Below are 24137 nucleotides of genomic sequence, written 5' to 3'. Positions count from 1 at the left end.
GAAGAGTAACAGATATGGAGCCCTTGGAGATCACCAAATTACTCAGTGTCACCTTCTGTGTAAGGCTGATGCTGTATCACTTTGCTGCTTCTGTACTGAATCCAGTAACTGGTACTTGACTAGAGCTTATAAAGGTGTTATATCCTGATGTGAAGGTTTCAAAAGATGGAGAATTTACCCCCACTCTTGGCAAGTTATCTCGCTGTCTCCATCTCTAATTTAAACTTACCTCAATTCAGCTTCCCATTCCAGGGTTTTTTATATGCTTTCTCCAGCAATAATACAAAGTTGGTTTAGTACCAGCTAGACTCTGTGCTACTTATTAATTCTGAATCAAGTCTTCTTTTAAGCAGGACATCTGGATCTCTTTCAGTTTCCCATTGGAAGGCATTTTTTAGTATTTTCATAATTTGTATGGCTCTTTTCCTGTGCACTCTCCAGAGTTTATGGGTTTCTCAGCTGTGAGAGAGTTTCTCATGTTATTCTGATATTAAATTAATGAATCTTATGAACACAGCCCTGCTCCTGTCATCACTGTAGAACTGCCATGTCCCACAGCAAGCTCATGTTCAGCTATATTTCCATTAGGACCCTTAAATCCATTTCTGAATGACTGCCTTCCAGTTGTACGGTTCTTAACGCTCATAAGCTGTACTTCACTCGTATTGTACCTAGCGATTAATAAAAAGACTAGATATGAAACTGGTTACAGTTACCTTTATCTATTATTTCGTACCAAATCAATGCAAACTGGCCTGACAAATCTACCTGGCATATGACCTTGTTGATTAGAATCAAGTTACATGTATCAGTTTAACAGGCTGGTTTCACTGTGTAACACATAAGTTAAGTGATCTCTTCTTGCCTTCCCTATCTCCACAAATAAAAATGAATAGATTTTTGTTAAAAAAATATTACATGGTCCCTTAGCCATATTTGTAGCATCATAGCCCACATGCCTTCTGTCACAGGCTACCTCTCACATAGTCTATATTCCAGGCTTGCAAGGGTCTTTTATAACACTTATTTTAAGCCAGCTTTGGGCTTAAGAAATGACACAGATAAAAGTACTGAACTGTCTCAGCAACAGTCAACATATTGACACTAGTTTGGATGGTTCCAGCTCTAGCACTTAACATCTGTGCCAAATCCACTATAGCACCAACTAATTCCAGCCGCCAGAGCACGTCCCTGGGGCTGAAAAAGGGCTGTAAATGGCATCATAGAACACAACAAATATTTTCAAATAATGTTTTCTGAAATAAAAAAAAAAGCCAAAAAATCCAAACCTCAGTTGACACTGGGCATGATATGATATATTCCCTTTCCTCCTCTACTATCTGAATCCCATATCACATTTTCTCAATATTCTCCTTCTGCTGTCACACAAACTGAGCCAGGATTATCCAGGTCATCTTGCTTTGCCTTTCTTCGAGTTAACTCTCCTCTAGACTCAAAAGTTTCCTTATTGCTCAAAGACTTATTACAAGTTAGCAAGAGAAGGCTACACATCTCACACAACTCTCTTTTGCTTATCTCAGCATGCTGGGTTTTATTTTTTAATTCTTTATGGTTGCTGTTTATCATCTTTCATAGTTACTTGGGAGGGTTAGAAGGTACTTCTGCATTCCCATGATGCCTGATTACATCATCCTGCTTCTTTCTAAACACAAAAGAGAACTATTGAGTATTTCTGCCTTTCCTGAATCATTAAGACTTTCACCATCTTCTGCTAGCAAGCAAGCTATACTATTGTTAGGAATTGTTTTATTGCTGTTATTCTTTAAAACGCCTTGCTGTCCCTAGGCTGCGAGGTAGAGGTTTCTTTTACTCCCTCTCAAGTCTTTCCCCTCTGTATTTCCAAAGTCTCTAATTTACATAATTGCTGCCTCTTTCCTCTTTCTTCTCCTCTACCCCATTTATGTGATATATTTTTAATAGCTGCCTTTACCTCCTCACTCAATAAGGAGGTGCTGCTACCAAAGATGTCCTTATTCACAATTATGAAATTGTGGGGTTTAGTCATCTAGTAAACTTTCTTAGAATAATTTCCAGTTTTCATTCACATTTTTCTGTTTAAATCTCACTAGCTCTGTCCAAGTTTCTCTTCCCGATCACTTTCATTTATCACTTTCCTGGTTGCTTTGTGAAATAAGCCATTTGAGAGCACCAAATACGTGACTAGACAGAGATACAGTAACCAGAATAGAAAGTATATCTTGTGTCTTTGCTTGGGCAGGTTAGAAGCAGGATGGAAAGCTCTTGGTTTAACATCCTAACAAGAAAAAAGGAGATTATTTTCAACATGGCTTCAGAATATACTGGACTAGGTTTTAGTTCCTGTCCTAATTTAGTCTAATTACTTAGTCATTAGCAGGAGTTACTAAGCTTGCCCTGGCAGTCTGTTTTCTAGGAATTAACCAGCTCTACTCAGCTTGAAAATTATTGGAAATCTGTTATAGGCACTGTTACCAAAGAAATGAGAGACTACTGGGAAAATTAGATTAAAAAGACTAGAAGTTCAAAGCAGCACTAAAATACTGAGTACTCACTTACTCCTATTAAGCCTTTCAGAAGCTTGTGTTTTATTAACAGTAATGATGATTAAATGTGCTGTTAGCAAGCTGTGTTGGACTGGGGAGTCCTGGGGGGAAACACTAAGGCATAGCATTAGCTTGTCAGGTTTCTTGGAGTACCTTCGTGAAGGATGCAAAATATGTAGTGTACCCAAAAAACTAAGAACATATGAATAAAGTTGCCTAGTTGATGCTTTTCCTTCCTGCTAAATGCTGCTGTTTGAGAATTATAGGGAAGCAAAGAGCAAGTGTTCCTGATGATACAGAAGTTTACCAGAACTGAAAGGGCTAATGATTATGAGGTTAGAGTCTTGATTACAACTAAGCATTGATTTAGCAAAGATGTGGTATGAATATAAAGCTAATTCTTGGTAGACTTTTTTTTTGTTTGAGGGTGAGTATGATAACACACAAGAGGAGCACCTAACCATGTACAAACAGAAATCCTAAATAGCTTTTCAGTGTTTTTCTTAAATCAGATGTACTGCAATAGCTAGAGGGAGGGGGGGGGCAGTAGTTTTGGGAAAATAGTCTTCCTAATAAATATTATACAAACTTTGCTACAACATTATAGCTACTTACTTGATTTTAGTACTGCTATTTGTGAGGAAAATAAAATTGTTACACCAGAAAACAGGTTAAAATGGCTGTCAGCAAGGAAAAATTAAATATATAGCAGGGCAAAATCAGGGCTTTGGGGTACGCAGAAGTCAGGGGTCTGTCAGAAGGGAAATGACAGTTGTTAACCTTAAGGAAAGACTTAATCATCCCAGGCATGTCTGCAGTTATACTGTTACTTCAGGCAATATATCTGATGCAAGGGCTGAGTTTTGTGTTTTATGTATAGTATTACAGAAAAAGTAATTCCAGTACAGGAATTTAAAAGTGGATTTTTTCCATCAAACCAGCCTCCTCATATTAGCTCATTTTAAAGTTTGAAATCTTGGATAAGAAGAGGTTCAGAAATTTCTGGACTTTACTGGTTCCTTAGCCGGCAAAAATTAACATAAAGGATTAGTCTCAACTTCCCAAACTAAAATAAAACCCTTAGTGTCCTATCTCCACTAGAGTTCAATTTAGTTATCTTGAAAACGTGATGATGAAATAACACTGCAACTATTTCTCAGTTATGGCAAAACCAAGAAAGTTTTATGAAAAAAAAAAAATTGTTTAATTGAGGCAGAGAATAAAACTAGCTACTAAATATTTTCCTACAGAAAAAGATCTGGAACATACACAATTTGGTACAGCAGATTTGGTTTTCTGTGCTATTGACAATTCTTTTTTAAAATTAAGTAATTTCTTTTTTTTTTTTTTTTTAAGAAACATTAGTAAGTGGCGTATGTGGAGATTATACACTGCAGCTTGAAAGCAATGTGCTTTTTAACAGTATTTCACATCCTACATACATTGTTTTTCAACATACAACAGAAGATTTGTCAAAGTGGAGTGGCCATATTTAATCTTCTGTTTACATTTCTCTATAGTTGAATGCTAAATTAGAGCCATCATGTTGTCATCATTCTTTAAGACACTGTTGCTTGGGGTTTTTATTATTTTATTTCACTGTTCCTTTACACATTCCTTCCAATCATAGGAAAACCTACTTTGAACATAAGTATTTGATTTTTTTTTCTGGGAAAGGCTCTCTTCTACTTCAGAAACATAGTTCTTGCATTCCAAAAAACCACGAACAGGTACTGTAGATGACTATCCAACACTTGTTCTCTACCTGGACTAATATAGATTTATCCTTACTTAACCTTTGACATCCATCTTTAAAACACACTTTTGAAACCTCTAAGAAAAAAAAAAAAATCTCTATGACAGTGGTAAAACATTCCAATAGGTTGCTCGGAGACGTTTTGGACACTGCATCCACTTAACACTTTAGTGATATGACCCTGAGAAACCTCAGGTATCTTCACAATTGGTCTAGCTTTGAGCAGAGGGTTGGACCAGATGACCTCCAAAGGTCCTTGCCAACTTAAGTTATTCTCTCTTACACATGAAAATATGCAAATACATGTTAAAATATTCTCTTTTCCCCTCTTAAGAATAAAAAAAAGGGACAGTTTTAGTGATCTCCCATTTAACATACACATCCTGATGCAAACATTTTGCCAGGACAGTTGGATTTGCTTCTCCAATGGTGCCAGTGAAAGATGATGACTGGCTTTAAGTACCAGGAGCAACAGCATATCGCGTCTTGATTTGAGTTGCATTGGCAAATGTGAAGCAGTGCACTCTCGTGTTAGAATCCAACACTCTGGATCCACTGGTGGTGACATCTGGAGTAACTGTGAAGCTTGGCAAGGTCAGGACTAACAGCAGAAGTGCAATGAGAGTTCATGTGGAAGGCAGTGCTGATGGGCGCTGATGCTGAAAGCGTCAAATATGCATGCTGTTGCCTTGAGTGGAGGATTGTTCTTCCATAAGACTGGCCACAGAGGCATCTTCCCCTTGACAGAAATGCTGTTCTTCAGTATGTGAAATAATTATGAGATGAATACGAATTGAAAATGCACTTCCTTTTGACCTACTTCCCAGGCAGGGAAGCACAGCTTGATGCCCTCCTGTTTGGAAAGGTAAAATTATCTCTCCACATTCCCTAGGCTCCGCATAAGCCTCTATTGTTTGGTACCAACCACATGGCTAATTATCATACCTACTATGAAGTCTCTTTTAATGATTTCCTTCCATCTCTTGTCAACACCCAGGCTGACTAACCAAACTGGTTTCTTTGGAGAGAAGTGTACCTGTTTACCCCGTCAATAAATACACCTCTTTTTTGTTTGTACTGTGAAGGTAAACATTCAGAATGATAGCGTAAGTTGGCTCTGGGAAAGTGGCTGATCATTCTGAGGTGCTCCAGGACTGTGTGCATCTGAATTCTGCCTCATTAACTGAATAGACCTTTCTTTACTCACAAGGTTGTGGGATGCATCTTTTTACTTCACCACAAAATCAATTACAAGTTTCATTAATGCCGGTGGAGTCTGGCTGGGGCCCTGAGCCTTCATGTACAAGTCCCAGAGCAGCTCAAGGCTTAGAACAGGACAGTAATGCCACTTCTGTGACAATCTCCTTGCATGAAGAACATAAGCTCCAGAACTAGTGCTTTTGATACATGGACCTTCTTGCCCCTTCAGAGAGGTCTGCAGCTCTCATTCTGGTGTCTGTAAGGAAGTACAGAGGATGCCCCAGCACAGCTCTTGCTGACATTACAAAGCCACCAACAGTGCTGGCACTCTGAGAGCTGCTGAGAAGCATTGTTGGGTTTGGTCTCGGGAATCCTTGGATTAACAGGCAATGATTATTGCAGGCCATTTCCACGTCCTGTGCAGTCACTCCACAGTTCTTCCACCAAAAGTAGCTGAAAAGGGAAAAGCTGCTGGGATTTTCTGCCCTGGATAAGCTTCCCACAAAAAAAAAAAAAAAAAAAGGATGTATAAAGAAATACATCTGTTTGCTGATACACTCAGTTCATGATTTTCTAGGTAACTGTCATAACTGACGTTTTGCTGTGGCAGGGTATTACTGTGTCCAGGCTGTAAGAGCAAGCACCAAAAGGATAAAGGAGAGAGGAAAGCTCAGCAATATGGCAGACAGCAGGCTGTGGAGATTCCTAAATTAGCACTGAGCCAAGTCAGTGAGTCTGCGCAGCCCCACAGAGTGTCATGCAGCCGTACCAAGTTGGACTGGAAGCGGTAGAGAGCAGGGTGTTGCTAAATGATTGCTCAGTTAATCCATAACCTGAATAAACTACCCAGAGATAAGTGAGAGATGATGGTGTATAAATTGCCAGAACAAAAATCTCGATTCCAACTTCACAGGCAGAAGTCTGTAGGTCACAGTGAAGAATTTACGCTAGGCAAGAATCTGATCACGGGTTGTGTTTTTTCCCCGTGTATACAACACCAAAAATAATACCTTCTGCTGCAGACTTCACCCAGGATGAATTGTGAATCAGTGTACATGAATCACCTGCCAAACCCTTGAGTGCGTCAGTGATAAGAGAATACAAATTCAAAAGTGCAGGTGCCATATCAGCAGCTAGCGTGGAGCTGACAGCACAGCTAGAGACAATGACCATTCCTGAATTCTTTCTTGGCTACGGTTTGAATTTTTCATCTCGCTTTCCACACTAAGATATGATGCATCTGAGTGATGCAACCTCTATGGCAGATCTGGATGTCCATCCGAGTTCTCTTGGCTTGTCAGCGATGATAATTTCATTCAGTCTGAGCATCCATAGTTGCTTGTATAATCTTAGACATCACTAACTAAACTTTCCATTGCTACCAGGTGTGTCCAGTGACCAAGTTACAGTTCTAGATTTGTCTAATCTCATGGGGGTTTTGGTTTTTGTGGTGTTGGGTTGTTTTTCCCCCACCACTACCTTCAGTGTAGTGATTTAACACTCTTCCCCCAGATGTCAGTTCTGTTGTCAGCAAGGATACTTAACAGGGAAACTCCTTAATGAGATTATTTCACAGGAAACTGTTTCAAAGGCATTATTTTGTTTGTGAAAGCAAGGACAGCTTCAGCTGAAATGTGCTCTGATATTCTTAATTTATTTCTGCAGCCTAATTAAATGCATCTTTCTTAATTAATTAATTACACTAGAGAAGATTGCCTCAAATGCACATAAACCCAATCTGACTTACAGAAATGCTGAGAGTGTGCCAAGTCCACCAAAGCCAATAGGAGTTATTAATCAGTGCCCTTGGACAGAAACCCACACCCCAGCACTGCCCACTGAATGCCTGCTCCTATTTCCCCCGGGAGGTCAGTGGAGACTTTCTTCCCCACAGCTTTCAGCAGAAACACAGCTGGCCATTGAGTCAGGTACATGCCAAACAGGTCCCTGGCTGATGCTGGCTGCAGCCAAAAGGCTGTTCCACAGCCATTTGCTTAAATGTTGCTTTGGCTTCCCTGATGCAAAGCACTTCCTGTGACACTTTAGATGCATCAGCATAATGAAGCTCAGAGTTTATTTCCATCCACCTCCTTTCAAGTGACTAGAAAGGCCTCAGACAGTATAATTTTCAGAAAGCAGTATTTTGCTGCACTGTTGCCTGGAACAGCTGCCTAAGCAGAGTATTGTGGCTGAGAAGTTCCCACTGGTTATACTAGAAGTTCCAGCCCTGTTAGGCTCATTAAAAAGAACAGCACTTGGATTAATGGTTAGGAGAGACCACTATTAATTTTGAAGTGGATTTATAAATCAGTTATTGCTTCCATGAGTCTGAGACAGAATGCTGGACTGGATGGGTATCAAGAACACGGTCTGATGTGCGCTGCTGCTGGGATTGGAGGCAAACCCACACAGGACACCTTGACCCCACTAGCTAGGCAAGAACCAGCGATCTCATCTTCCTCCCCACACACGCCTGCTGTTGCAAAGCCTTCTCACAAGCACAACTTTGGCTGCATGAGCTTTCTTAGTAGCCCATGAACGCTTACTAACTCATTTCTATTCAATAATCTAGAAAGCCCTCAACACTTTTGGAAGCATCAAACCCCGTTTTCTGGGACACGTACACGGTCTGGTTTTGAGATGCTGTTCCCTAAGCTTTGTCATCTATGTCTTGGGATAGAAAGTGATGGTGTGTGTTCCTTCTCCTGCCAGAGCTGAGACAAATAGACCTTCACCATTTAAGGCTATAGAGGAGCACTCCCTTCAGAGCATGATTGCTCTAAATCACTGTTTCAAAAACTGAAACTGGAGAACGAAGTCTATGCTTGCTTGCATTCTGTGCATTATCAGTAAGTGAGGTTGCACAGGATTTAGGTCAAGGCCAGTTTTATTCCTAAATTGCCATCTAATTTGACCTTTAGTATTGCTTTTACATAAAGCTGAAGAGCCACAGCAACAGCTGTTTGAGGAACTGAGCCCCAAACATAATACTTCTGCAAGTCCTACTGCAGTGTTCTTCCTGTGGTGCAGGGAAGAGAAATTTAAGACTTCAGGAGGCTACTATTGACATTAAGGGTATGTAGTGTTAAAGCAGGAGAGACAGTTTTAACTGGCATGAAATTTTATTGAAGAATGTGTGTCATGTGGTTGGTATTCAATATTTAAAAGAATGCAGTCTAGGGCTACAGTGGCCATTAAAAAAAATGAAATTTGATAAGAGCCACTTTTACATGCACGACACTTCCGAAGCAGCTCTTTTTACAGAGCTGCCCTCCTGAGCTTTGTTGTAAACATTACTATTATCTTCCAGGCACAGCTTAGTCCAGGATCTTGTGTATTATTTTAACACAACATAAAAGGACGAAGTTAACTCTAAAATAGATGATTAATAGAGGGAAAAGGAGGAAGAGAGCGCTCTACAGTTGCTGCGTACTTCTTTTACTGTGTGGATTCCTGCGGCAATCTATCTTAAATAAGTTATATCAGGCATCTTTGAAGACCAAACATTTATGCTTCCTGAACTCTTTGCCCTTAGACTTCAATCCCTGCTCTGCAGCTGGTCAGAGAAGTTTTCAAATTATACGATGCACTTTTGCAATACCTCCTAACCCAGGACTCTATGTAGAAAGCATATAACCCCTTTTAGTCATAGTTATATCTAAATTCGTAATCCACTGGAAAAAATTGCTAGTATATTGGCAGAGGCATAGGATAACCCATTGCACTGCAAGAATTCTTGCTACCACCTTAACAATGGAGCAACCCTTTGCATTTACGACTGAGCACCACCTGCTGGTTATCTCATCTAGTTTGGCTATTTCTCCTGCCACCCTCCTCCCAGAAAATCCTCAGAGCAGATTCTAGATTTTAGGAAGATGTACTGATGTAGATGTTACAGCTGGGTGCTGTAACGTGGGACTTGAGATTTCAAAGCTGAGCTTCTGAACTCAGCAAGACCCGAAAGTGGAGGCAGCTGTGATGCCCCAGCCGGCGTGGTTACCAGAGGGAGACAAAACCCCGCAGGGCCCCTACCATGGGCAGCCGTGGGGCAATAGCCCTCCCCATTGCACCTACTCCCCAGTCAGCCTCAGAGACCAACACAAAGCAAGCAACTCACAAATAAAAAGCAAAAGCAGCAGAGATCCTTTCCTTTTCTGTGGAATTCCTGCGTGCCTCATAGTCCTCATTTTAATTGACTTCTCCCGAAACATGCGATTTTGCCTTACTCTCCAGCATCCCCTAGTTGAAACGCAAGTTGCTGATTTTCTCACCTAGGTCCTGTGTTGTGCCAGTGACCTGGTGATCTCAGTTTAACATCAACTACTCAATCCAGTTTGCCAAGTTGAACAGGCCTGTTACCTACTATTATGAAAAAATTCTGATCCTGGCACTTCAATTCTGCCACTTTGATCTTATAAAATATCTTAATGGAGATGCTTTCAGAGCCACACTGTTGGAGTATAATTTAATTTAACATTGTGAACTTAAGCTGAGATGGCCAAAGGTGTTTTAATTGTTTAACTTCCATTGAACTCAGTGGAAGTTGGACAGGGAAGTCCCAGTACCATTTTTCAGAAAGAGAATATGTTACTGGCCACCAGCTGTTTCACTTTTGATTGCTGCCCAACAATAATTGACAATTTATGTTTAACATACTGATATACCAATGGCCATTTTTATAGCCACTATATCACTGCCCTGAATTTAGTATGGCTAGCTGTTAGAGCACTTTCAAGCTGCACTGAAGGATGGAAAGAAAAAGGAAAATCAACCCCATCCTATGAATCCTTCTGTCAACATAGCAAGCTATAAACCCAAACAACAGGATGACCCCACCCTTGAAATTCCTCCAGGAAGACAAGAGAAGGCCAAACTTAATATTTCTGATTACCAAGGAAAACCTTCTGCTCTATAACCACCTTAAACCTCCTCCCTGAGCTTTACTGTACATCTTAAGGCAGGGCCTTGGCCCAGCTTTCAATTAAATTATTAATAGGAACAATAAAGTAAAAGTTTCCCAACTCAGATGCCTCAAGTTATGAAACCCATGTAAAGCAACACAACACTAGATATGCTGTTTTCGGATTTTCCTCCTGTACCCAGGGTTTTGTAAGGATGTTGTGTTGGATCTTTCCTTTGTTCTGAACATAGGAAGGGCTCCCTTGGTGACCCAGTCCGCTGTGTCCCTGGGCCTCAGTGCTCTTGAGTAAGAACACCTTGCCCAGGAATGCCAGGTCCTCTACAAGAGCTGAGCCTCTGCAGGGACTTAATTACAGAGCTTGGACCCTCTGTGTGACATTGTTTGAGATCACGCTGGGTTTGCGTGGTTTGGAAAAATCTGCACCAGGAGGAAAAAAAAGAAAAAGAAAAAAAAATTGCTCTCTTGCAATCTTTTTTCTGCCCCCCACTCCTTCACTCTCTCCCACTGTCAGACTCGGTCTGCTGAAGTGTCTGCCTCCAGGGACTTGCATGGGAGATGAGAACATCCCACAGAGCCCAGTGCTGCTGCTGCCTTTCTGCAAGGGGACTCACCACGTGGGCTGGTACGGAAGCTTGGGTAGGGGAGCTGGGTCTTGCACAGGGCTAGTTTCTTCCAGAACAAAGTGCCACAAACATTAATCGCAGCAGATGGCATAACCGCTTAGCTTGATTGCTTCCAATTTACTGTATAGGGACTGTAAGTTGCATACTCCAGTAAAAAGGGCACGGCTGGGACAAACTTCCCTACTTAGGGATGGTGTGGGAGGACGGCTGCAGATTTGCCCTGTGCCAGCTGTTGTTCCCTGGGCCATCAGAAGGCTCTAGAAGAGGGGGAAGAGCACCCAGAACACATGCCACAGAGCTACGCAGGTGAAAGAGGGTAACTCGGCAATTATCAGGGGGAAGGCTCTCCTGGGGGCTTCAAGGAGAGCAGCAGGTTTATACACACCAGGTAGTCTGTGGAAGTTGCTGGGAGGGAAACCAAGACTGAAGGAACAGACTCACCATGCAAAGACACTCTGTTTTAAAAGTTATTGTGTCTCACCCAATGATTTCTCCAATTAAAGAATTACCCTTTTTTTAGCTTAACAGACTGTTCTTATAACTCCAGTTTTACAGACTAGAGGCTTTTTTTTTTTTTTTTGCCTTTTGATGTGAGGCGATTCCACCTCAATGTTCTGGCTGCTTCAGGTTTCTGTCGCATATAGGCAAAAAAACAGGTTCTGGCACAAAACTCACCCTGACCCCATCTGGATTTTCCTGTTGGTTCAGATTCATGTAACTTCAGCTAACAGCAGCGAGACTGCAGACAAGCCTGAGTGAGCATTTCCTTTGCACTATCCTCCCCAAAACAATGTCTATGTCCCCCTAAACAAAAGACAGTCAATGTGCCAATGAAAGAGGAAAATTGGAGAGGAAGAGCCAAAGGGTGGGATTATTTGGTTCCAACAGTGGGCAAGGACTCAGCAAGCTGCAGTCTGAAGGAAGAGAGGTAATGCTGCATCTGTCAGAAAACTAGATCAAGTTCTGGGTTGCTTCTGTTGCAGGCTGCCTGGGTGCTCCCAAGCGAGTCTATTTGTGCCTGTCGTAACAGGGCACCCTTGATGTGATGAGGTTGCTGGGTGCCACTTGTATCAGGAAATAATAGCATCCCCTCCTTGTGGGACATATCCCCTGCTTCTGCAGTTGAGGTATCTCCTTCCTGACTTGAACTACAGTGACAATTTTTTCCAGAAAATGAGGAGCAAAGAGTTCACCTGCTTACAAGCTTCAGAGGGCCAAAAGCTTAACCTTAGCTGCTTAGACAGGAATACCTCTAGGCCTACCCAAAGCATTTCACTGAGTGTTTCCCACTGCTTTAAAACTCTGAACTTGTAAATGTTTCCCACCAGATTGGCAGACCATTTCAGAGATATAACTTTTATGTTCAAGAGCTGTCTTGCATATATGAGCTCACTTTTCTTAGTTGCCTTTTGAGGATGCCTAAGAAGCAGACATCTCCAACAGTCCATAGGATATAGATCAAATCCAGCTGCCTTCTCTAGTGAGAATTTAAGTATCTTCTTGATTCAGTCTTGCCTCGTACTGACCCTTTTTGAAGCAACGCATGCCTAAACTGCTCAATGCTTTGCCACTCAAAGGAGAAATGAAATTTGAGCCAGTAAAACCATACTCAATTAAGAAACTTGAATATACAGTTTGAAGGGTTGATGTAGCAAGCGTAGGAGACAGAAAAGCCCTGTATTGGGTACTTTAGAAATTAGCTATGCTCATATCTTCTCCTGAAAAAATAGAGTTCTTCTAGTTGTTGGTAGCCATCCATAACTGCTGTCAGGTAGGTGAAGTTTTGTAGTGAAAGCAAGAGACTCAAGGGCAGGACACCAGTCTCATTCTGTACTCTGCCATCCTTCACTGATCTGCAATGATGCCTTTTGGCTCTTCAGCTGACTCACTTATTAGAACATGGGTAATAGTTACAAGTGTAAATGCTCTGCACAAGCTAACAATCAATCCTATTAAAAATTCAGTTAAATTTTGAGGAGCCTCCTACCTTTTTATCTCTGACAGAGTTAGGATAAGAGGCTGTAACTGAGACCACAGCTCCATTGTGCTAGTTACTGTACACATTTAAAAAAAGAAAAAAACAAACAAACAAACCAAAACAAAACAAAAAAGGCATTTTCTTGGGCTGGAAAGCTCTTAACATGAGAATTAAAATAGTTTTATCCGCATTTTTACAAAGAATCCAAGACAGAAATTATACAACAGCTTAGAGCCAAGCTCAGACCTCTCCAACTCCTAGAAGTGCCTTTACCCATACAGTCCCATTCTTGTCCATTTTAGCCACAGCAGCAGCAAAACCCTCTCAAATGCAGCTAAATGACTTGCCATAATCAATCCAAGAACAGGAGCAATAGCCTCAGTCAGACAATAACCAAACCACAAGCAGAAATGCTAATGTATTCACCCCACACAAAGCAATACTAAACCCAGAACAAACAAACATGACAACCATTCAGCCAGGCACAGAGAGATGCCACGGATGTGCTCAGTGGTGCTCAGAGGTTCTCCCACGCACGCTGCTGAGAACTCAGCCACGCTCCTTTCGAGCACAGCACCTCACGTCCTCTCCAGGTTACCCATCGCCCCAGCCCTGGGGAGGTTGGAGCAGCCTTCCTTGGCACAGCAGGCTCCCTAGCAAGAGGCAGCCCCGCCAGCCAGAGCTTAATGGAAGGGCGTTAACACTAATTGAATCTGAACAGCCATAGCCATGCATCACTTTGCATTTTCTCATCTTAAAATGCAATAGCCATTTGTTAGAACACTCCTAATGTGTTTAAAATCTTTCCAGTGACAGCTGATGTTGTTTCTAAGAGTGACATTCCCAAGCAGCCTAGCACAGACACAAGATGCTGCTCTGCAGACTTCCCTACCCTGAAGTCCATTGCTGACTACAAGTATCTGTCCTTGTAATCCCAGATCCTACCTCACTAGTTTCTGTATTCAATACCGAGTTTGGCCAGCTTTGAGGGGAAAAAAAAACCCAAACAAACCCCCCTCCCCCCCAAAAAAAAAAAACCAAACCCAAAACCACAAACAATTGGGATAAAGGGCTTATGAAAGTTTAGATCAGCAACAGCACCTTTTTTTTTTTTTTTTTTACCTCTCCTGATGGCATGAGGCCAGATGCTCAGCTGCAAACTGACACAACTCAGAGTGTGCCAGTTCTGAACAAAATCAGCAGATTCAGCCTTTTTAGATCCAGAGATTGGCTCAATTTCCTGGCAGAGGAGGAAGCTAAGCCTGGCAGTTTTTGAAGAAAGAGAATACTATGCACCCAGGTAAGACTCAATCATCAGCATCTGTTTGGAGATGCTGGTGAGCACTGCAATAGGAGACAGACACTGACCCGCAGGACAAAGACATTGTGAGTGTTAGTACACATGAAACTGGAAAAAATGCTTTGTGGATGAAAGACCTTCTAAATAATAGAGGGACAAAACCCCTGGAGTATCACTGTTTATGGATGTGATTTCATCAGCTCTGCCTGTTGAAACCCTCAGTCACATTCTCCCCTCTTTCCACCTGGACTCTAACAGCTTCCTTTCTGTGGAGAGCCCTGAGCGTTCAGAGGGTGACCAGGGACACATACATGTCAAAATCTGCAGATGAACCTGAACTGCAGTGCCTTAGATTGAGGTTTACCTGGGAAATACTGCAAGATGTAAAGTCCCCTGGGAATAAGAAAATCGCCTACCTAATTTCATCAGCTTCGGTGACTTACCTGCATGATGAATTCAGTCCATCTGTATTATACACAAAACACAGGCACATATTGCATTCCTGCAGTAGACCTTAGCCATCTCTCTCTCTACACATCACCTGTATGAGTAGTCTCATTATTTTACAGTTGGGGAAACCAAGATCCAGGGAGAGCAAGTAGGATGCCCTAAGCCACACAGCAAATGACAAATTCACTTTGGGCTTCCTCACATGAAAAGCAATATCAGAGCAGGGCTGGGATGGTTCTGTATACAGAGTTGGAGGTCAGTGGGTGAGCAAAGCATAAGGCACCACTGCTATATGCTTGTCCCATTCTAAGATTTTTTTTTTTTTTTTCTCCATACACATCTGCTACAAGCCACAGTCAGAGGGGAGCTGGACCTTTGGTCTGATCCAGTACAGCTGTTACTATGTTCTTTCCATTTTAGAGATCAACCTGACCCCTCAGCACTGGATGCAAACACCCTGAGACTTGGAAGAAGTTCAAATTTAGGACCTTGCTTTAGGAATGTTTTGTATTAAAATGATTTATATGAACACATTTGCTCTTTGGATCTGGCAGCAGCCTGCGATCAGGCCCAGCTTTTCTTAATATTTTGGGCCATAAGCCATCCAGCTTGGGGATTTATTCATCTTAACATGTTTAGCTTTGTAAGCACAATGCAGTAGTTACTGTTCTGCCTCCCGGCTGCTCTTCCATTTTTTATAAACTCATTTTCTCTGCTAACCTACTTTTAATTTTTCCTTGTAAAGCTGTTTTTAGTCTTCCCTTGCTTCTTTTCTTTTTTTCTCCCCAAAACACTGGGATAAAACTGCTCTGGGTGCTAAACACTAGTGACTTGAATAGGCTCCAGCTTCTATATCCTGGCTTTGGAAATAATTGTTCCCACTAATCCTTTTGAGTGCACTCCCAGTTCCATACATTCAAAGAGCTGTCCCCCCATCACACATACACACCCAATTGCTTCTGTTCAACAATCAGAGATCATGCATCAGCACATTGTAATTGCTGGTGCCAAGCAGTTCTTGAGCCCCTACGGGCTATGGAACTTCTGAGCTATGGATGGAGGCTCCTCCACCAGTGTCACTGCCCTTCCTGGCTTGTCCTCATCTCAACTACCTGGAAAAGTAAAATTATCTTCTATTCCAGCTCAGCCCTGCAGCCTGCCAGTCAATTCCTGGATCCCTTCAATTCAGTATCATAAATACACTTAACGAGGGAGTTTAATATAGATTTGGTAAGACAGTTATTTGAGTGATACATAATTTATGTTGCCCTGTAGCATAGGAAGCCGTGAGTGGTGTCAGAGTGAACGCATTCAAGAAACTTGCTATACAGCAGTGCAGAGTGCCAAAGGGGGAAAAGAGTGGGGGAGAAAAAGGAGACAGCAACCCAAGGAAGGGGGTGCATGAACAAGAAGAGCTCAAAAGCAGGAAAAAGTATGAAAGACAAGGTGAAAGGCACAGGGCCAGAAAAGAATGGAGAAGGAGAGAATAGAAGAAGAGGATGAAAGGTGAGAGGAGGAGCTGAACAGAAGATGCAGTCAGGGCAGAGAGCGTCTGCAGGATGAATAAGAGATGAGAAGAAGCATGGAAAGGGAGAAACAGAGAGCAGGGCATGCACGCTTGATGCGACAAGCGGCTCTCTCCAGGCTATGAGTGCCTCAGCCAGCCGGGAAGCAGAACCGACTGCCGTGTCAGCCAGAGGGCAAGGGCAAGGAGAGGTGCCCTGGCTCTCGTGGGGCTCTGCTACCTCGTGACTCACCCTCACTCCTCTCCCTGCTCCCCCTCCAGCCGCAGCCAGGGGACTGCCTGGCTTCCCTGCCCACTTCCAACCCTTCAGCTCTACACGGTGTTTGGGTTTGCTGTTAGCCTCCTGCTTTTGCGTGGCCTCATTTTGGGAAATTGTAGTGAGAATATGAGGCCAGCCTTTCAGCTCGGTAAATTGGGGATGCTCTGCTGGCAGTTTCACCCAACTGCACTTTCATCCCTTGAGCGATAGTGTCCTACTTTGGCACCGCTTAGCTCAAGGATGAAGATCCTAAGTGCTGCACCATGGTGACATCTCTGCCCAGGAGAGCTCACCAGGTTTGCTTGCAGGTGTGAGAGGAGACACAGGAGGCAGACAAAGCAAAAAAAGAGTGGGAGTTTCGTGAGACTAGAGAACATGAACAGTGCTCAACAAGCACACAGGATCTGTGCCTGCCATTTGCGTCGGCTTCCACTTCTGAAGAGGCACTGGCTCTCAGCTCCTGGAAGTTACTTTTTGGTTGGAGAGCTCTCATCCAAACAGTTAGTGTCAGTGAGCCCTCTGTTACACTGAGCAGTGACCTGTCACAGAAGTGTAGGAACACCTCAGAAAAAGATCTTCATCAGGACCAGTCCCATACACAGGAAGAGCCTGAGATACCAGGAAAGTATCCACAATTTATTTTCTGGAATTTATCCAATATGATTTGAAGGCAACACAACCATTTGGCTCTGAACAGGACCCCTAGTGAGCAGAACAGATGGCTATATTAAAAGGAAAAAACCCCCTAAGCACAACTGGACTAGCTGACAGCCTCCACAGAGGCTAAAGAGGGGGACTGGCCCTGAACACTCAGTTTTCCTTTTGCCTGCAGCATCCACGATGAGGTTTACTATTACTTTTGTTCGTGGAACACAGCCAAAACGCTTGCTCTTGTGTCAAATTGGAGAAAAACAGCCTTTGCCTTGCGGAGTTTGCAACACAGTTGGTACTGAGCAGTGTTCCCTGCGTCCCCCTTCTCTTGCACACGTGTGGCTGTGCACAAACCTGCCTCCTCGCCTGCAGGCTGACACGTGCAGCTCTGCGAGGGAAGCCTGACCCACCGGGTGGGCAGACGTCTGGTCATCGCTGCTCTGCCTGGCGCTGCCTGTGCCTAGGCATGGCATGTAGGCCAAAAATACTAAAATTGGCTCCCTTCGTCCCAAGTTAAGGGGTCAGGAGCTGCAGGGAGTGAGCTCCCCTGGAAACGTAGAGTAGCTAATAACTGTGCACTTAAAAGTAGAGGTATTGATTGAGAGCAGGACCTTTAATCTCTCCACTTTCTGCCCATAGAAATGGAACCGCGCTCCTCTTGTACCTTGCAAGATGATGAGTCTGTGTGCTTTAACCTTCATCAACTGATGTTTACAAAGTACTTCTAAAGCTGCCAACTGGCAAATATTGTGGAAATACCTCGGATTTTCCGTGGTGCCTGATGCTGTGTGTGTGCTCGCCTGTGTGCGGCTGGCTGTTTATCGGCCGGGATCCCCGTGGAAAGAGTCTCTGCACCTACCCCTCCGAGTGCATGGCCTGCATTCATATCTCTGTTTTCTTTGGCATCCTCCAGCATTTCCTTTGGAAATAATGGCCTATAATACAGTTTCTCCTCAGACATCCCCCTCTGCCAGAGCGCTCCCATGAAGAGGATTATCATTCTCATACTTGTGAGCCTCATGCTGTCCCACTGTCTCTTTCAGGCTGTTCTCCCCTGGGGATAGAGTCACAAAACCCACAAAGCACACAGATTTGCAATTAGATCTGCTCTGTAATTTATTTTTTTTCTGCCCTGAAAAATACAAGAGAAACTGTAGGTAGAAAGTGTCCGAGTAGCTTTAAGAAAGCTCTGTGCTTTCCCTCAGCCCCAAATCTGCAAACTTTGGAAACAAATATTTAGATGAATCTCCTCCAAAAGTTTTCAGAAGAAAGTAGCTATTTCTTGTAAAAATAAATGGATAATAAAAAGTAAAGAATTTCTCTTGAAAACTAATTTCAGTGGAAATCTTTTAGGTAGCTTCAGTGAGCTGTGGAGCTCAGCATGCCCTCTGCTGCCAGAGCCAGGTTTCACAGGCCCTGGGACCTGCCAGCTCCCTACAGCAAAATCAGAGACCAAGTTTAAAAATAAAAAAATTTAAAAAAAATAATAATTTTAAAAAATCCCATGCTTGTGGTGATATTCATCCTTCTTTCTATAAGAATTCCTACAAAAATTAAAAATAACAATAGAAGTGAGAATTAAATATTTGTGTGTGTGCTTTGAGTAAGAATAAAGCCTCTGACTTATAAAAGATAGATGGGTGCCTCACTCAGCCCCTGTAGTGATCTGTATCCCTGTGCCACGTTTACACAGAAGGAATCAGAGAGGGGATTTGCCTGAGGTCAGGCTGAAGCCAGCAGACTCTTTGCAGGGAAAGAGGCTGTCTCATATGGAAAGCCAAAACATCCGGAAATGGGACACAGGAGCCGAGCTCCAGCACCAGTTCAGCCAGTGCTGTTATGTGACTGGGCGGTACTTTTTCAAGTCCTAATTTCTCTGCCCTTTAGAAGCGGGCAATAATGATACATCCCCACCTTGGGAAAGTGCTGCATACTAGTAGGTGCTGTTTTCCAGCAGACATGCTGGCTCTGCAGCAATGCTTGCAAGATGAACTTGATGTCTGACTACCAGATCCAGGTTTCCTCTCTTTGACACAATACGGAGAAGAAAAGGCAGCAGTCCCCACTCTCAGAAGGGGAACACTTTCAAAGTGACTAGAAAGACACCAGCTCTAGCGTGATGACATAAGTCACTTTGATGAGCCTTCAGGTATGTCCTGTGACTTGACTTCAGGCTCTGTTTGCCAAAAGGGAATCATTTAAACTCCCTAGTAATCCCACATAACGCAACCCCCTCAGCTTGTCTGGCAGTCCTGCCGCAGGGAAACCAGAGTTGCTTGTGAATCAGCTCCTGAGCCGCAGCAGTTTACAGGATTGAACTTTAAGACAAAGCAAAAGCAAAGCAAAAGCAGAAATGGTCCCACTTTGAAAAGCTGTACGTGCATTGTGGCAGCTCAAAAAAAGGAGTCACAGCCATGCGCTCATACTCCACAGATGCAGTGGTTAGCTGGTGACAGCTATAGCACCAAGCATCCCAAGCAAAGCCATCCTCCTGCATTAATCAAAATCCCAGGTCTCTGAAGACTCCTGGATGTTTAAGCTTCTTGTTATTTGAGACTTCAGACTTGCATTCATAGCTGCTGGACTAGACAGAATACTCTGTAAGGGCCAAATCCAGAGGAATTGGATTTCTCTAATTTTAGCTGGCATCATAAGGACTCCTGCAAACTGGTTGATTGTTTAGCTGTCTAAATGAAAGCTTGGTGTCCAGCTTTCATTATCCAGCAACCTTTTGGCCACCTTTGTGGATCTACTAAACCTGGGCTGACAGAACTTCGAAACAGGAATCACAGTTTTTCATTACTCAGTGCAAGGGTTTCCCAACTCCAGTGACTCCACATCAGAGAGCGTGGCCATCCCTGCCTGTGGTATCACGTCCCAAACAGGGGACCATGCCATCGCACTCATCCACACAAGAAGAGCCTGTGTGAAAGCTGTCTAATTTCATTGCTCGATCATCTAGGATACAGTACATTGCAACTCTGCCCCATTTCACACTCCAGGTAAAGGAGCATGGGGGCAGCTCAAAAGGAGGACGTGTTTTCATTCAACAAGAACTCCTGACTTGCTTTATTTGTCTCCACATAAGCAACTAGGGACAGATGTCTCAGCCTCCTCGTACCAGTCACTCATTTAACAAAAGCTCTGTCTTGTTTGTACAGCGTCCTTGTTCTCGCACCCTTAACTCATCATTACGCAGAGATAAATTATCAATGCCCAGCCTTGTGATGCTGCAGGGAGGAGAGCTGACTCTTCAGGAGAAATAAGGAAGGAAACACATGAAAGGAGTCAAATTTCAAACCTTGCACCACTTGGTATGGGTACCACTGTTACAACAGGATCACATGCTTCTAAGCCAGCTGAGAGGGAGTAGTACCCAAATACAGGATTTTAGAACATCTTCCCAGGATCAGGTCTTTTGTGGGCCTCCTTTCTCTGAGACACCCCTATTCTGCCCCACACAGTAATGTTTAAGAAGTCTTGAACCCCTACACACTGCCTTAGAGTCCTTACTGGCTCTCTAGACTTCTACTTTTATCTCATTCCAGTATCTTTTAACTTCTACCTTCCACAGCAAGAAATACAGGCTTTGCAAAGGAGCTGCTTAACCACAGCAATTTTACTGTTAAAAACCACAAGAATTACATGCTTTAAGCTATTAAAAAAAAAAAAAAATCCCCAAAAGCACTTTCCTACCCCAAGCCAGCCCCTTCTTAAGGATCACAGTTCACCAATAGTTCACACTGGACACAGTCCTTCCTGTCTGCTTTTTGCTATCCATCTTTCTCACATGAGGGGATCACTGGCACAGGCCTCAACCCCCTTCCAAAATTCAGCCCCAGTTTCAGTATCAGACACACAACCACTTGCAGCACTCTCCAAGGATCACTGGCTTTGCTCACACTCCCACCCTGGCATGGAGAAAGCCACTCTTGCCTATGGATTCACAAAGAAACCAGAGACAGCAGCACGAAGCACTAGCCATAACCCTTCTCTAGTGCCATGCCAAGAGCAGGGAGGAAAGACGACATTTTTTACTTTATCTGGTACAAAAGGACCAAAATAGGACTCACCATTTGATGTAGGCACAGTCCTACTTCCAGTATGCACCTGATGGCCTTCACTACAGCTCACAGGAGGCTGATTACGCAGAACTGAAACCTGTCTGCTACATGGAATTGTTTTTCTTTCTTTTTAAGAAAGATCATAGCTTGCTGCAGATATATCCAAATCTTTTGTATTTGTTGCCTCTGGTGGTTTATTACCAGCTGATGACACTCTGGGTGAATTGAAAATTATTGTCCTCTTTTCTATCTTTTTTTTTTTTTTTCATCATTTGGGTCAAGACAGCTAACAGGGGAACTCACTTAACAAGAAAGATAGAGTAAAGGTGGATGGCTAAAAGCAGCCAAATGACCCACAGCTTGTAATTAGGCTAAGGGCAAGCAGGTGATTTACCTCTTGTAAATACCTGTTTCTTTCCACTGACAAAAAAATGTGCCTGAATGATTAGTTAAAGTTAGGTGTGATAGATCCCACCCCTTGTCTTGGTGTGTTTCAGTGCCTGATGTTTTGAAGAAATAGTGCCCCTGGTTTCAGAAACAAATACTTGGATTGTCCTATCTGCTCTAGCATCTTGTCTAGCACAGTAGCCAGCAAAGTGTTCAGAGGAGATATAAAGCCCAGCTGCTGACAGTCTTTTGAACACCCGACCCAAAAAGAAGATCTCTCTCTAATCCCCTGTAAGTTTGAGGCTTGTCTGTGCCCTGAAGAAAGAGAATTTAATATTCCTTGCAAAATCCCTGGCTGTGGGTAATCTACATTATTGTAACTCTGGACAATCTTGTTTTCCACAAAATTACCCAGTATTTTTCTAACCTCACTGAGCTTTTGATCACCGCAAGTATCTTGTGCTTATTAATATCACGAGGTGACTGTGATGGGAAACTGTGTCCTCTCAACACATTTGAAACACACAACTTTGACTCTTTCCCAGGCTTTCTAGGTAAACCCTGTGGGGAGATAGCAGCCCATTCGATACAGACGGGGCTGTCAGCTTAGCAATTGTACCAGTTCACGCGGTTTCTCCTGTTTCCCCAGGGCGTGAATCCTCAGCTCCGGATTAACGGGCCAATGAACATCAACCACTATGCGACAAAGAAGAGCGTGGCGGAGAGCATGCTGGACGTGGCACTGTTCATGGCGAACGTCACCCAGCTCAAAGCGGTGCTGGAGCAGGGGGCTTCCTTCCAGTACTATGCCACCCTCATCGTGCTCATCAGCATCTCCCTCTTCTTCCAGGTGCTGATTGGGATTCTCCTCATTATCACCGGTAAGGTGGCCACCAAGGCACATGCACCCTCACGGGGTGCTGCAGGGGCAGGGCACCCCATGGTTTGGCTGGCATGGGGGTGGCAGGGAGAAGCCTCTGTCCCCAAATCATTACCCCTGGCTCCAACCAGGGCTGCAGGAGGGTTGGAGACAGCTTGACACAGGTGGTAGAGAGGTCTGTGTTATTGCTTTTCAAAGTGGTCAGTAGGTTGGTTTTCTCTCTTGCACAACAGCTCCGAGCATTACTCTTCCTTCACTTCCCCAGTGCTGAATCCCTGTTGTAGGGAGAGCGCTGGGTTTAGGGCCTCTTGCTGCCCATCCTGTAACGTGCCCCCTCATGCAGCTCCTGCAGATACTACATTTTAGCGGTATCTTTTGCCTAACTCAAGCTGGGGCCTAACAGAACAATTTAGTCAGACGTATTCCCTATACTAACCTCACATTTAACCAGTCCCACAGTTCTAGTGTAGACAGTACCTTAACACCAGCATTTGACAGGCTTGCCCAGCGCTCCATCTTATACAGGAGTTGCTATATTTCAGCCTCCAACACATGCCCAGTATGAAAAGTCTGCAGAACGCTGCCTTTTCCTGTATATCCTATGTGGGTTTTTTATGTGGGACACTGGATCAGAGGCTACAGGAAATTCTCTGACATCTTCCTTCCCCTGTGCCACAGCCTTTCCCAGTGGCAGGCGCAGTGGCTGGAGCCAGCTGTGAGGAGAAGGGGGACAGGGGACCACAACGGAGGGCAGGGAGCCACAAGGCTGCTGTTCGCATGGCTTATTGGCCAGACAGCCCCAGTAACCGGGGCGTTCCCATGTCTGAACTGATCAATGCCCATCCGCTAGGGCTGGCCCCATTCAGGTAGCCAGATACCTCTTGGTCTGGGTGCGAGAAGGGTGTTGGTATCTGTGTCAGCACATACGTGAGATCTGGGTGTCAAGGAGGAACTGGCCTCCCAGCCTGAGCACAACATTGCTGACCTTGTTCCGCATGTCACCCAGCCTTCCTTTGCCATGTCCCATAGCCATGCAGTGCGGGGAGTCACGTGGCACATGCCTAGGTAGCATGCAGCAGTAATTTGGCTATTTAGGGTTGGCCCATTGGAGGGCCATGGCACCTCCATGGCAAAACAAAGACATGACCTAAAGAAAAAAGATGTTTTCCCTCTGCTCCATCCTCCTATGTCGTCCTAGGGCAAGCAGTGGCCCCTGTAAAGTTCCTGGGACTATTCCCCCAGCTCTGTGGCCACAGTGCTCAGATGCACTGTGAACATTCACCAGGCATGGAAGGCTTGGAGGGGCTGGGGGACTTGGAGTCAAGCTACCAATCTCCCTTTCTTTTTGCATTGTATCGCACAGCTCGTTTGAATCTCAATGATGTTGCAAAGCAACCCCGCCTGAATGTACTCAACAACGCTGCCACAGCTCTCATCTTTATCACAGTCATCCTCAACATCTTCATCACAGCCTTTGGGGTGCAGAAGACTGGCCTCTACCCTACCAGGAATTTTCGACCTTATTAAGTCATGGGGCAATGGAGTCGGGTAAGAAAGGGGTGAGTTCCCATCACTGCCAGCCCCTGGAAGGGCTCTCAGT

General features: G+C 43.8%; 1 protein-coding gene across 2 annotated transcripts in view; it reads left to right on the top strand.

Annotated features, from left to right (window-relative positions):
* Nucleotides 1-24137, top strand: part of NINJ2 (ninjurin 2) — a 49767-nt gene that overhangs the window by 23713 nt on the left and 1917 nt on the right. The window contains exons 2-3 of one of the 2 annotated variants that reach the window (XM_075051074.1): nt 22307-22538; nt 23901-24085. In XM_075051074.1, the coding sequence (XP_074907175.1) occupies nt 22307-22538; nt 23901-24064 (396 nt within the window). In that variant the 3' untranslated portion in view covers nt 24065-24085. Of the gene's footprint in view, nt 1-22306; nt 22539-23900; nt 24097-24137 lie in introns of both variants that reach the window. The other variant, XM_075051073.1, reaches the window with a different exon arrangement.

The sequence above is a fragment of the Buteo buteo genome, chromosome 19, assembly GCF_964188355.1.
Source record: "Buteo buteo chromosome 19, bButBut1.hap1.1, whole genome shotgun sequence".
Taxonomy (NCBI): Eukaryota; Metazoa; Chordata; class Aves; order Accipitriformes; family Accipitridae; genus Buteo; species Buteo buteo.
This window is presented reverse-complemented; position numbering and strand designations above follow the sequence as displayed.